This window comes from Falco punctatus (genome assembly GCF_963210335.1).
Source record: "Falco punctatus genome assembly, chromosome: 12".
Lineage (NCBI taxonomy): Eukaryota > Metazoa > Chordata > Aves > Falconiformes > Falconidae > Falco > Falco punctatus.
Window position 1 is genome coordinate 24,660,756 of NC_137592.1, and position 15,849 is coordinate 24,676,604.

At 37.4% G+C, this 15,849-nt stretch overlaps 1 protein-coding gene across 1 annotated transcript in view; it reads right to left on the minus strand.

Annotated features, from left to right (window-relative positions):
- USH2A (usherin) overlaps nucleotides 1-15,849 on the minus strand; it is a 397,508-nt gene that overhangs the window by 214,870 nt on the left and 166,789 nt on the right. Inside the window, exons 29-31 of the mRNA XM_080408501.1 lie at nucleotides 14,531-14,716; nucleotides 2,787-2,900; nucleotides 273-434 (exon numbers count right to left, since the gene is read on the minus strand). Of these exons, the coding sequence (XP_080264627.1) occupies nucleotides 273-434; nucleotides 2,787-2,900; nucleotides 14,531-14,716 (462 nt within the window). The remainder of the gene's footprint in view (nucleotides 1-272; nucleotides 435-2,786; nucleotides 2,901-14,530; nucleotides 14,717-15,849) is intronic.

Below are 15,849 nucleotides of genomic sequence, written 5' to 3' on the forward strand. Positions count from 1 at the left end.
AAAGTTATAAAACTGTTCAAAAGCCTCAGGTCCTGTGAAAGAGGACAACACAGTACAAGATTTAGCTATACCACGGTGACATTAATTTCTGATTGTCCCAACGGACAGTTCTGTGAAGGATCCTTTAAAAACAGTATCTATCAGGGTTTAAAGCATACAGCCCATTTTAAAATTATTTTTCTTTTCCTCTGAAATAAGAAGGCATCAGTCATATAATTATTCATAGCAACTACGATACACCCATCTGTTACGCTACCTAACAGAAAACTCACCTTTTACAATGTATTTAGTTCCATTTCCAAAGTAAATCGGTACTCTGTTCATATACAAAGTATACTGTGTAATAATACCATTTGGTATTTTTGGTGGACTCCAACTTATCAGCAGGAACGTGGGAAAGGATATTGCAGTGGGCAATTGCACATCTTCAGGGGCTGGTGAAAAAAGATGTATAACATTAAATTATATTATATTTCCACAAATAATAAATAATTTCAGTGAGCAGCTCCTACCAAAATGATTTTTGGTAAAGCTGAAGTTTCAGAAGATATTTTGTGCTTGCAAAATACCAACATACTGAGAACTCTCCTATTACATGTGAGGTTTCCTAGCCAAACGGAAACTTCTATGAAAGACAAGGATAAATTATTGGCTTTTTAGGAGAATAATTATACTCATATAACTTTATCTTTCCAGCTTGATAACACTGAACGAGGAGAGAGGTACATGATTTTAATACAGTCCTTTTTTTAATACAAATAGTATTCGTTCTCTTCCTTCATGCTTTTCATCCCTAACTACAAAGTGATCATTCTTTCTAATCACAAATGCAGATGATGTGTTCTTACACACTATCCCTTGTTTCAGACTTTTTGTAATTCAATACACTTAGAAATGTTTGTTTAGCGTAGATTTTATGTATATAATATACTGGAAGTTGGCAACAGATAATAATTTAGAAGCCAAGTTCTCTCGCTGTTCCAATGAGTTATATACTAAAAGCACAAGCAATTCCACTGAATATCGCAAGGGGAGCAGAACTCGCACCTTGGTCTGGGAGGAATATCTTGTAATTTACAAGCTCTGTGTTAGCAATTTAAAACAATAACTAGCAGTGGCTGGCAATGTGAAAACAATATAAAGTAATGAATGTTTCAATAGGGAAAAAGGGATAGCTGGAGGGTGTGATATGGTGTTTGTCTTCTGTATCGCCAATTTATTGTTACTAAGAGCATGCAACAAGAGTGTCCAAAAATAGAAACTCCACACGTTGATTTTTTGTTCAATTCTTTTAAGGGATAAAACACATGTTCCCCAAGGCTTTATTTGATCTTGGGCGGTGGAATCTATTCTTGCCTAAACCTTCTCAATATGGCAGCACATCTGAAAACAGTGGATGTTTTTCACAAACACACATAAGAATTCCTCCTTTACTCACTAAGCTGAGACAATAAGACACAAATAATTTAATTTTTAGTTACTATATCACACAAGAAATACACAATAGTCTAATTCATGTTTACATCACAGTTCCATTAACTATTTGGCTGTCAGAGGCTACATCCTTTCACAGATAATGCCACCAGACAAACTCAGCTTATTTAGAACTTCCAAAGATACGATACTTTGATTTTGATTTGATTAGTGCGGCTGGCAGTTGCTAACATATCCACACCAAAACACTGTTCTAGCAATGTTACACTGCAATCTTCAGGACTGTCCTCATCAGGACAACGCCTTGCATGACTACCTGCTTTGGCAGCAGTTCAACACTCCAGCATTCTTTTAATTGTTATGGCTGTAATTCACATAACTTCATGCTAAAATTTTATTTGTTTTATTGGTACTGTATTACTACCTAGTTTACATGAGAAGATAAAACAAAGAACTGTGGGAGGGAGGGAATTTTGAAAACTACTCCACATCATAGAAGATTAACTACTGTCCTATAAATACATGTCAAATCTTATTTTACTGGTGTAAATTTGGAGCAACTGATGATTTTATCTGAATTAATATGTTTGGTGGATGATAGAAGCAGGAGATGTGGACTTTATGCTTAATTGAGAATGAAGTTAGATGTGTCACAGGTATTTTTGGGGAGCATTTGCTCCAGTAATTGATGTATATTACTTATCAACCTGGTCTCTAAAGTCAGAACTGTAAGATATTTTCTCTTTCTTCCTGCTCTAGTTCTTAATGTAAGCATAGAAAACATGAATTTGGACTCAGAACCTTTAAGTTGGAGCACAACATGTGAAAGTGTTAAGAAAAAAGAGGAAACTGTGATTAATAAATAACTCAATTGGCATTTGGAGGTTTCATCACACTGAAATAATTGTTGCCTATTGCTGGTGTTTAGCAGTTAAAAGAAACCATGGAAATCAACCGTTTGATTCTCAATTTCATACTGTGCCATACAATCAATTCTTTTTAGTCAGACTGTCTCTGGATTTACTTCTGAGCCATAGTAAAATGAGGAAGCTTTCATTAATCTTTCAGATGCTTCATATTAATGACAAGGCTCTTGCATGAACAATGTAACAGCAATTAAAAAGCCCATTAATCTGCATTACAGCTATTAAAGATGCATGTCATTAAAGGGTATGGAGTTTGATTCATTTTCGCACCCCCCCAAAAAATGGAGCAATTATGGTCTGGCAATGCACTTTGTCATCAAATTAGGTTGGGGTTTTCCAGCAAATGGCTTTGCAGCATTTAGCTCTTCTCCTGTTTTATTATTCATGACTGAAATGTGGAAGTCAAGACCTTTGAAATTACTTTACCTTCTTGTGGAGTGGAGATGTTCAATGCATGCAAGCTTTCAGTACAGCCAGCCAAAGTGCAAGCAGTTAGGGTTACAGCATAGTTTGTGAAGGGACGCAAGCCTGTCAATATGCCTGCAACAGAAGAAAGCAAGGTGTTGTGCATGTACAGCGTACAGACTGATTACATACATACACACGCAGAAGTAAAAAATTAAGGTTTTCTGTAACAGGCTTCCACTGTTACAGGTGGAAAAGAAAAATTGTTTTACAGTTTAATACCTATTATGCCATGACTTAAATTTTGCAAAATAAATCAAGATTAAATGGTATTTTATTCCATCCTTAATACTAATGCTGCAGCTAAGTTTCTTTAGTTAGTCTTGAAGTACTATCTGTAAAAGTCATCATGAGGTGTATATTTTAATTTAATAATGATAATAAAGGAGTTTTTTCTTAATCCCTGCCCCACAAAGTTTTTCAGTTATTCTTTTTTTCAAGGAATTTTCACTATCTCGCAGAACAAAAATTTTTTAATGCTTCCTCTCCAATGCTGTTCCTACTCATCCAAAACCTGAAATCTTTTTTGTATGAAACATCCCACTTGTGTTCCATTACTTCAGTAGTAGCATATAGACCACATATTTGCTATACTACTACCAGTAACATAATTCAGGTGACGCAGTACCCGAGGGTTTACAAGAGAAAGAGATTTGTAATCTTATGCTTTTTCAGGTCTTGCTTATGTTAGCAAAGGAAACTTGCTAGATTCCCACATATCGATCAGCTCCTTGTCATAGCAAATGCAAAAAATCACTGCTTACCACTTCAGGAAGTTACAAATATTTTGAACTGCAATATACAGAAGGACTACATGGAAAAAAATGTGGTTTACAGTCATTTTCAGAAACATCAGCAGTGCCCATTTCAAAGTAATACGGAATGAAAACGCAGCACTATTTAAAAGAAGGCCAATTCATGTCAAGTTTTATTTCAAACCATGTTCTCACCTCAACTCTCACAGCTTTTAGTAAAATTAATGGGGTGTTTCATTAAAAAAAAATACAGCAAACTATGTTATTTCGGAACTGTCTGAGACTGGGATTTTGCAAAGCAGCTTCAAAACCAACAGAAACTCAGAAATGTAATTCTTGTGCAAATATCCCATAGTACAAGACTGAAAACTGTCTCAGAATTACATGTACACAAACAGATAGAAGAAATTAATCTTTATTACTCTTCATTGAGTTACCACATAGAATGCAACATAACTTGGGTTTCATTAAAAAAATGTCTTTTTTCCCCACATAGGCCCTTTATATTCACAAAAAGGGCCTGGAGAAATTAATGCTGGAAGGTAACAGTTACAGCATAAATATATTATTTTCTAAGTGGGTGATCAAAGTCTGTGAAAGTTTATATTGTGTTTACTAATAGGTATGTTCACATGGAAAATATGAGATTAGCTTTCACTGAATTAGTAATACTTGTGGTTTTTTTCTTGTAATTAATACAAAAACTTCGAAGGTTGGCATTGCAATGATGTTTCAACTTGAATTCTGTGAGGCCCTGTTCTATTCATACACACAAAGAAATATTCAGAAGTAATCACATTTACTTCAGAGTAGTGTTAAACTAAAACCAGTTGATAGAATTCACTGGTTTTTTTATGTTTTCATTTTACAGATCCCCAATTAACAGTGGAAAGCTGTACTGGTATCTTACTATCTAACGTAAATGAGACAGGAAAGAAAAAGAATCTTGTGTCAGCCACACCTCAGGGAAATGTGCCTGTAATCTTCCTGTAATGGAAGGCAAATATTTTTAAGAGCATTCAAAAAGCAGAAAATAGGAAATAGTGATTTTCCTATCCCTGTAAAGCAGGATTATTACAATCTACAGTAACTTCTTCAGTACAGAAATTTCATCAGTCAAAAAAACATCTTTTTTGCATGAAACAATACAAAGTACTTATTTCCAGAACTTAGTGGGTTAAACACAGGAAAATATAAAAGTTACTTTTGGATTTACCCTCAGCAAATAAACAGATGCAGAAACCAAATCCTCTGACTCTGACATTTGCAAGTTGTCGGTCAAGAGGAGCACGGTATAGTGTATATGCCATCTCTATTCACTCTGCTGTGCTTTAGGAAGCAATTTAGTTTTATTTGTACGTTTAGCACTTGCAGCATTCTTCTCTTATGAAGCAGTGAATTAATGCTCCTTGCATTTCTTGATGGAAGACATTCTGTGGGGTCATCAATGGCTTCAGGCACTGAGAGCTACAGTAGCACATATCCAGAAAGATGCCCATAGCAGCGGAAGGTTTGGATTGGGCTGTTTGGTTTACTTCTGACAAAGTAAGAAGGTTTTATATAAAGCACCTGCAGTGCAACAGAGTGTACATAGATAGGTTTGTGAAGGGCAGTGAGAATTTGGAAGAAAAACAAAACCAAAAACCCAAACAAATAAACCCTTTTGCAACAGAAGGCTTATGGTGAAAAAATTTATTCAGGAAAGGCAGCTACTTAAAAAATAATTTGTTCATTTCCTAATTAATGTTTTTCCTTCACGTGTACTCTTGCACTATTTTCTTTCAACAAAGAAACAGATGTGCTTCACAGGTAGGCAATAGAAAGTGCACAGATTTTATTTACATACTTCAGCAAACTACTTTTTTCTCAGCTGCCAACCTATCTGTTTGGCCAGCATCCACTGTAATCTGTTCTCCTTCATTATGTTAATCTGTGGGCGGAAAGATTTCTGTCATCTTCAAATCGCTTGTACAGCAATGGTAAACACCTTGGCCTGTCTGTAATTGGACAGGTGTCTGCATTGGTGTCACCCGGCTTTTAATTCAATTAAAGAACTGGCTGCTCTGCTCTCATTACCCACTCATTTCCTCTGCACTTTTAGTCAGCCAGTGAAATTTACACTCAGTGCTTGACTATCTCAGAGTACAAAGTCAGCAGTCCCATAGCAAAGATCATCACTGATACACGTGAATTAATTTATAGCACAGCAAAATACATTTTGCAATTAAAAATAGCCTACGATCCAATGGAGTTGGTTGGCAGCTTTAAAAAAACTTTCCCTAACTCCTCAATTGTCACACACTTAGACAGGCATCTCTTGTTTATACCCAATAATTGCTGATCTGATAAAAGTCCATCAGGCTTTCCAAGATGGGATGCTAACAAAGCAAAATTTGGCCACAACCATACTTGCATATATTCTATTAATGTTAACAGCAGAGAGGTAGATAAATTGTCACTTTGACCAGGAGATAGAATTAGAGGCATCATCAATATTGAAAAAGAGGGTCAGCCTCCCACATTTGGGATATGAGTCCCATTCATTCAGCCTGCCACTACAGAGCAGCTGAATCCATCTAGACTTAAAATTTACATCATAGACTACGTTCCAAGCCTTAAAATCCACATGGGGAATCTGTGACGGTAAATCATTCTAACACACCACTCCTATCTGCCCACTCAAAGAACCTTTGGAAATAAATTAAAGTTCTAACACAGACATTTTGACACAGTGACCCCATGAAACTGAATAATGTCATTTGTTAAATATGAATGTAAAGTTAACAGTCTAAAAGAATGATCTGGAATCACACCTAGAACATTAAGCCCACTTTATATGCAAAACTAGTATTTAATTTTCTATACTTTTATTTAAATGATCTTTAATTATTTGCAATATTTAAAGTTGAGGTTTAGAGTTGTGACAGAGAAAACGCTATGTTCATTCTTGCAGATAAGAGACAAAAACATTGACATGGACAGTAGAAAAGGGTCAACAACGAATTTATGGTAAAATGGATGCGAGGACTAGTCAGTTAGTTGCATCTTTATATCCACTCCATTCATCATTCTAACGCATACAGTATATAAGATAAAATATCCAGCTTCTTCCTTTCAATTCTCTATAAAACAGATATTTCTTTTGTTCAGTGCATCTAAAAGGGAGTTCTCATATATTTAGGTAGCTCAGCCAGATTCCGCAATATTCTGGCAGATTTTGAGTGGAAAAGTAGTACTTCTCATCAAGGAAAAAAATGGTTTTACCACTAAGGTATGAAGGCTAATATTATGTTCACAAACACTGAAAAATAGATTCAAAGGCAATTATAGTATTTTAGCAATTTCCTCCTCCAGTAAAAAGACTTTTATGAAAGCAGCTGCTTCACTATTTCAATCTATCATCCTGTTTTTTTCAGAAAGAAGCTTCAAAACACCACCAAGTCTTCGGAGGTGAAGAGACACACTTGCTTATGGTAACTTATAAGCTTTTACTCTGCATAATTAATTGGTTAAACAAATATAAATTGAGTTGAAGTTTTTAAAATACATTTATTGAAGGAGCCTGCCCATAAAAACAAAACTAATCCCACTCACCCACACAGAAAAGCTACTTAATCTTACAGACGTAACACAAACACTAGAGTTCTTTCCTCACTTCCACAAAAAAATGCACTCAACTAAGACAGCAGAAAATGACAATTTTGCAAGGCTAGTTCAATAATATTTTTTTTCAAGTATTATTTACTAATTTTAATCATAACCAGGCACTACTTTCATACGCAGCCTGAAATCTCAGCTCTGCTACTGAATATTAAGGTACCCAAAGTCAATCACAGAGCTTACGCACACAAATTCCATTTGTTTCACAAGCTGAGTGTATTTTTTGCCAAAGGGACTTTTCCTTGCCAGATTTTTTCATTGTTTGCTCCCTAACACTCTACTTCAAAAGGACCTATTTTGAAATACACATATTCCAATTGAAAGAACACTTGACCTTACAGATTTACCTCAAATCTTGTTTAAGCTCTTAAAAAAAATTTAAAATACCAAATCTCCCCTCCCCAAACCTAAAGACTATTTAGCCAACTTGAATGCCTGAGGTCTTACAGCATCTGTCTAACAAAGTCACTTGTGTGTCGAGATGCATCATTGCCACAGTACACTTACTCACAGTCCACTGACCAGAAAAGGAAGTCCTCAACTGACTTTGTGTTTTTGACAGATTGTAGCAAAACTGTTTAAGTACATGTATCTTCTAAATACACATTTCTGGACTGAAAGCTTGCGCACATCAATCTGTTGCATACATTTGCATTCTTAAAGCATCTTCTACCATACTACCATAAGTATAGCACGAGTCGTGAAATTCTGAAGAATTATTGAACAATGGGGGACTTGTTCCAACTCTTTGGCTTATAAGAACGAAAAAAGATTTACTTTAGCTACAGAATTTCAGTGGCTTGGAAGACCTTTTTTTTTCCCCGCAACAGAAAAATTTCATAACAAACCATACACAAACTCCACTGATCCTGAAGATGCAATTCAGGCCGCAGTGGTTCGAGGAAGCCTGTTACATTCCCCATAACACAGGGCAACTCTCTAGCTGATTCAATTTGTGGAAAACATTAGCCCAACAGTCCAATTTTGCACCAAGAGTTAATTAACCACAGAGAGTATAGGTTCTGTAATATCTACCACTATGTTACTTTTGATCCTTCCATAAAACTTTGTCATTATTCATTTTCTGCAGGATTTTGGTTTAAAATTTGGATTTTTAATTTAAAATATTAAATTCTAAAAGTTTGCAGAAAAAGAATGACAACTTTTTTGCAAACTTCTTTTAGTATGTCTATAAAAAACCCATATTAATAATCCCTTCTATCCTCACAAACATTAAGAAGTTGATTTCTTTTTATTAATAAAGTATTTGTATGTAGCTAACAGTTGATGTAATTTTGATAAAATGTTCAGGTTTATTTAATCAGACAATTTACATTTCATATGAATAAATTTATACAACAGCATTGGACTGTAAACAATATTAATTTAGGTCTAAACTCAATCAAGTTAGAACCTTAATATTTCAGAATTTTAATATCATTTATGTTTTATAATGCATATATTGAAAAATAGGCTGCTAGTCTGCTAAACCAGCTAAATGAAAAGAGGTACGAACCTGCATTCTGCCACTGATTTAGAGTCATTAGGAGGCTTAAGCACCACTTGACAGCTCAGAGAAATCTAATGTGCATAGACAGATCTATTGGCTACCCTATGCTGCATTAGTGGCCACAGTCAGAGATGCAAGCAGGGGCTGAGGTGCAGCTTCTGGTGCACTCCCTTCAGCTCCTCCCACTAAGAGAGATGTGCATATAGGTCAAAGAGAGAGACCATATACCCTTAAGACACCTACAGGGACAAAACAGGCCAACAACAAGCATGGCAGCCCTCATAGTTACATGGGGCTCAGCACACAATACCCCTTTGTGGGGGAAGGATGCATACAGCTTCCCACATCTCACACCCTGTGGCGTGGCACGGTGAAGGAAATACCATCGTTCTTCCAGCTATGGGAAACGTTTAGGTGTTTTGTGTCACCCATCTCTGCTTCTGACCAAAGGTTACTTCTACAAAATTAGGATAAAGAGAAATAGTTTACCTGAAAACAACAACCATTCTTGCATTTAAGTGTAGTTCAAGCACCTGACAAAGCAGCTCTTGAAAACCGTATTTTCAATACAAAGTTTCAGCTTTTATTACTTTAAACCTCTGTCAGATTTTAGTTGTTAGTAAATGTAAGCTAAACATATCAAACCTGGTTGGTATGTTGTGACTCTTTGTACCTACATTAAAAGTTTTAGAACATTAGAAATTTGTCTCAACTTGTAGTAGGGATCGGGGATCTCCTAGTGCTCTGGCCCTGCAGATATTTACATTAGTTGGTTTGCAATCAGAGTGTAAAATATTTCCACCAAGAGCTTTCAAGTAATTTCAAGTGCATGAAAGTAACACCCAAGTTACTAGTTTTGCGTGGCAAACTACCTGGTTGTGGCAAATTGCTTAGAGGCTCCATGTAGATCAGAGGACCCCTCAGAACACGTTTCCCAAGAGCCACCCCAGGCAGCAAGCTCTCATGTTGGGCTCACCTTGCGACATGGCCGCCCTTGGCTCCTGGCCTGAGGGGAGCAGCCGGCCCCCGCTGCCCCCCGGCCTTGCACGGTGGGGCCTGGGCCCGGGGCTGCTCCCCACCGGCTGGAGGTGGCTGTCAGCGTGCAGAGGCTGGTGGTAGAGCCACAGGCTGCTTTGGCAGTGCCTGCTGGGGCCCGGCAGGGCTCTCCCTGGGAGGGAGCACCCCCCAGCCGGCGGCATTTCCCTGAGCACGGGCACCTGCCCGCCCGGCCATGCGTTCCCCCGGCCCCTCCATCCCTGGCAGGAGGCCCCGGCGCCTCTTCTGAGGGGCTCCCGAGCCAGCGTGCTTTCAGAGCAGAGGTGCAGCCCAGCCACTTTGATTAACCGTATTAAATCATTAAATTAACTTTTCCTGAGATATTCATCTGCTGACAATAAAAAGACTAAAAGGTGAAAAGTAATTATAAATACGTGTTGAGGGAAGGAGGGAATGGTGACTGTGAGCATTCAGAGGGGAAGCCGTTGACAATTTCCTCGTTATCGTGTGTGCAGCCACGACTGCAGCGGCAGTGACACAGGCAGGATGAATTGCAAAAAGCCATACAAAACTGGAAGAGAAATCTGTAAGAGGAATAGCAAATGTCTGTGAATTCTTTTGCAGAATATTATATTGAAGTATTATTTGCAGGTTGCACAAGTGTTCTTCACTGCCCGTAATTGGGAGCTAGTAAAAGTTAAAGGCTGGTCAGGCTCCTGAATTCTACAATGAGAGCGATCTGAATTATAAAATATTTTTCTCATATGTGCTTGACAAGAGATGTGTCAGAGCATTGTGATTAGTACCACAAAATCCAGTCTGGTTAGAGGCAAGACAGCTGTGTACCCCAGGGGTGATTGTGGGGCCAATACTGTTCAATCATCATTAATGACCTTGACAATGGGGGAAGTGCACGCCCTCAGCAGGTTCGTGGATGATACAGAAGGGCCACCAAGATGGTAAAGGGACCAAAGCATGTCTCTTATGAGGGGAGACTGTGAGAGCTGGGACTGATCAGCTCAGAAAAGAGAAGGCTCAGGGTGATCTATCAATGTGGATAAATACCTGATAAGAGGGAACAAAGAAGAAGCAGCCAAACTCTTCTTAGTAGAGCCCAGTGATAGGGCAAGAGTCAATGAGCACAAACTGAAATGCATGAAGTTCCACCCGAACACAAGAAACTACTTTTTTTTGCTGCAAGGGTGGTCAAACACTGGAACAGGCTTCCCAAAGAGGAGTATCTTCATCTCTGGAGAAATTCAAAGCTCGACTGGATATGCCCCTGGGGAACTTGTGCCAGCAGACCTTGCTTGAGCTGAGGGAATGGACTAGATAATCTCAAGAGGTCCTTTCCAACTCAAATGATCCTGTGACTCTGTGATATTCTGGATTTCACAGGAAAGTAGAAGCAAAAGATGCTCACAAACAGTTCTGAAATGCTGTGTTGTAAAGCTTCTTTCATTTATTTAAATACTAATTCCAACTTAAATACCAAATTTTTATGCCACCATGTGGAATGCACTGTAATACAGAGGAAAGCAACACAGCCTTCAGGATGTTTCTGAGGTTTTGTTTGGGGTTTTTTTGTTTGTTTGTTGGGGGTTTTGATGTGATGACCCTGTACTTCCTTTATTACTCTGCTGAGTGTGACTGCCTGTATCCAAAGTGTATCAATGTTATTACATGTTTCTTTGAAGGCAAGATGGGCTACACAGTATTCCTTGAACCCCCAAAATTTACACTCTAATTTTATACTCTTATCCTAGAATACAGATCTTGAGCACCATGTTGAAATACATTACCTTATACAATAAACTCCTGGTTCAACAGTCAGCACCTCATTTTAAGGATTTTAATTTGAATATACATGTATTGGATTACAGAAAAAAAAAACAAAAACATTTTCACATTTTGAAGATTGCAGGGGTCAGTATTTGAAGGATTTTGGTTACTGACTCCTTAGAAACAGGCATTTGAGACTGGGATAATGCTCATTTAAAGACCTACTTTAATACTCAGCTCCGCTTTTCTTCTTGACAAGGGTAAAACAGTTTCTTCTGAATTTGACACACACAGAGGACAGCCTTCTGGGGAATGGGTAATGCTACTAATAATTTTTTGTTGCTGTGCTCCAGTTATGACTCAGGACCCTGTTGCACAGAACAGATCATGGTAATTGTTCAGAAGTATGTACAGTCTAAGTATAAAACAAAACACAACAGATGGGTATAAAAAAGTACAAGGAAAAAAGTAGGATAAAGAGGGTTGTCAGTGCCCTCAGATGTATTTGCAAGCAGAAGATTAAGTGGTGCCTAGGTTTAACAGTGAACAAAAACTTGAATGAGGGAGTGGAAAAATAGCAGAGTTGCTTCATCAGCAGTCCCACCAAGAGCTGTGGTACTTTCCTCTCTGCTGTTGCATTAGCAATCCTGGCTGTGAGGGTTACTGTAGCATCTTCTCATGGAATTCAACAAAATAATTTTGAAAGAAATTTCCCTGAAATTAGGGAGAAAATAAGTAAAATTTACTTTCTCAGCAAACTCAAAGGAAAAGTAAGCAAAGACAGAGTCTTCTGGTGGGGTTCTGTGTTAATGTTAACTTTTGATTAACCAGGAAAGATCATTCATCAGGTAAAGCCACACATTTTCTTGGAAGTCTCACATTTGTGGGTAACCATTTCTCAATGTCCACAGAATAGTCCACCTGTGTAGGCTTCACGGAAATCAGTGGGATGAAGGTAAAATAATTTCAAGATCAGTGATGGAATTTTTCACTTCTCAGCCCTGACGTCACCATGAGAACATAAATTACTTATTTCATACAACGCCAAAATTGGAAAATACATAACTAAATGATTGTGCAGCAGATGAAAACAACAAAATGAAGCACTCCTTACACACACACAAAACTGAATTGGAAAACTTACTGTCATCGCATATTACAGAAGCCAAAGACATAAATGCATTGAAAAAAGAAAAGCAATTCTACCACAGACCATTAAGTGTGATGGTCCAGATGCAACTTTCAGCCTAGGAATTCCACAAACTACAAGATGATTTTTTATTAACAGGAAGACTTACTCGACATCACATCTCTTACTTTTTTTCCCCCTAAACATCTAGAATCTGACATTGTCAGAGAGGTCAGTGGTTAAATACAGGTATTCTTCAGTTCTTAGGGTCATTTTATTTTGCAGTATTCAACAGCTATCTGCTATAATAGACTAAAAAACGGGGATACGTTTACTGTCTCTATTTAATAAAAAAAGAAAGCCTTACTCTTCTGCCTCCTGAAAGCTGCATGCAGATAAACTCTTACCTGTCCAGCCTGGCATAGACTTTTTCATAACCCTGACACATAATCATGGCACAATGCCAACAAATTTAAAGAAAATTTTGGTTCTATCCATCAGCTGTGAATAAGCTATCTAAACCATATCCTTCTACTATTTAATTTACAGTAATAGAATTGGTATTGCTTTGCAGCACATATAAAGACTATTCAAATAAACAAGTTCATCAAATAATTCACAGTAAGAATAGAAAACCCATGCAAGTCTTGGTACTGTAAGCCCATTACTTCACAAACAGTCAAGAAATTTCAAACTGAACAAAACAAAATCTATGCATGTTTGCTCTTGGAAATGTGTACATATGTTATGGCAGAGAAACAATGCAGAACATATATACTTGTGTAAAAATACTAAGCATATGTTTACCTGGTCTTCAGGAAAGCAGCAATAATATACTGCCTGAGGGTTAAGGCACTTTAAGACTACTAGAGTGCCCAAAGCTGAGCCAAACCATCAGCTTTGAGTATTATGTCAATAGCACTTTTAAAATTGTTATTAATTATATAATAAATTTTAGAGATTATATAAACAAATCTATTGGTCACATTTTGTTACAATTAAAGTAAGATTTTGTACTATTGCCCCATTTAGTCATCACATAACAGTATAGATTGTTGACTGTAAGGTGCTCCCTTGCCAGGCAACTTCGCAGCAGCCAGCAAAGGCAGTCTGTTAACAGAGAGCAGAAAGCCAGACACACTATCCTGACAAGAAAAGAGGTCCCAAAATGTTCTCTACGTAGCAGAAAGAGTGCAGCATTTCCTCCTGAAAACATCTGCCTCCTATGGATAAAATTATCTAGACTCCAGGAAATACCTCATGTGCAATGGTTCCTGTAGCTCCTGTCCACAACCCACAGCTCAGCAGTGACCAAACCCCTTAAGCCCAAGGCCCCAAATTCCTTCATACCGTAACAACCTGCCTCCACATCCCAGTGGTATCAACCAAAGCATCTGATCAACATAAATGCATGCGAGTTCCCACTGAAATCAGTTAGGTTTATACGATCACAATTAGGCCAGTATATCAAGTGCTTTCATATATCAGGTCAAATAGTATCTTGGGACCCATATTTAGAGTTAATTTAGGTTAAATGGATGTAAGAATGGGGAAGGAAAAAAAAATTAAATATGTATACTAAGCAACAAAAAACAGAAAAGCATTTCCCTCCCCAAAATCATCAACAGAGTGGGAAGGCATAACTTAAATAATTTTTTTTATCATCTGCATCGCATCTTAATTTCTATTGTTCTTTGAAGTCAGTAGATTGCTATGTATGTGGATGCTGACACAAATACTACCCTTCCAAACATTATCTATGCTGTGTATACACAAAAGTAGACAAGTAATGTTTTACAGCTCAAAAAAAGGAGGTTATAAACACCCCATGTTATTAGATTTGCCTAAAAAATTGATACTTAACAACATTTACCTGTGACCATACTAGTGTCAGCAAGCTCAGCACTAGTGATGGGTATGTTGGGACCATCCTCTTCGTATGCTTTCAAAATGTACTTCTCAATTACACCTATGACCCCAGCAGGTTTGTTCCAGGTGACCTCAATGCTGTAACCATTTATACTGTGAACTCTTGAGGGAGTTGGCACATTTTGTGGAACTGTAGAAGGATAAAATAGAAAATAGAGAAAATGGCAGTTCTAAGGAGACTATTGCCCCTATTCTTCACTTTTAATGGCCGCAGTAAATCAGACTCAACCATTAGCATAAATACAATTTATTAGAGTTGTAATTTTCAGCATTGATTTAATATGACTGCACATCTTGAGCTATTCAGTTTAAGCTATATTTCAAAACCATCAAAACCCCATCTACATAACAGTCCTCCTAAACTTGTTGTGATTTTCCGAAAACATTTAACGTATCAAACATATTTAAGCATCACTCACAAAGAGAGGGGGTGGATTGTATGTAGCCAAGAAGTTCAGGCTTTATAAGCATATATCTGAAGGAAGCAAGATAGCATTGCAGCAGAGAAGGGGTTGATATTTATCTGTTGGATATCTAAGCCACAGAATGCCAACAGCTATGAAACATTTTTAGAAATGTGCATTCTCATTCACAAAAGTACTTCAAAAAATTCAAGCTCTTCCATTTACTTTCATATTTCCACAATGCCATACAATTGTCTCAAGGCAAGGCAGAGATTTGTAAGGCCTTTTTGCAAAATCCTTGGCTTCTGATCATTTCATATTATAAAAAGAAAAACAAAGGGGGGAAAGAAAGGAAAATGAAGATGTTTAAAAGCAACTGGAAAGCCAAGCTCGTATATGTATACAGTTGCTAATAAAAACAAAACAAAACAAAACCATCCCATTTCCCATAACCTTTAACTATTTATTAGATATTACTATACCAAGTAAAGGTCTGGCCAGTAACAACTTCATCACAGATGACTGCACAAGGGATGCAGAGGAAAGGTCCAAGGAACACTATGGCAGGATGATGGATGATGAGTTTGCTGTAAATGCGTGTGGACTCCCTAGCCCTGCTGATGATCATTCACTTTTCTCACCATCAAATAACCTCTTTTTCTGTAATTTGATTGTTTAGTTTCATTAAATATGAATGCAGCCTTGTTTTTTATAAGAAGGGTACCAGAATGGAAAGTATAAAACCCGGAAGTTGTGATTCTTGTGTAAAGTAAGAACGTGGTACTCTAGGAAATCTTCAGTTACTACAGTAATACATTGATTTTATTAGTTCTGAAGTGTATCGCAGGGCAAGATAAGG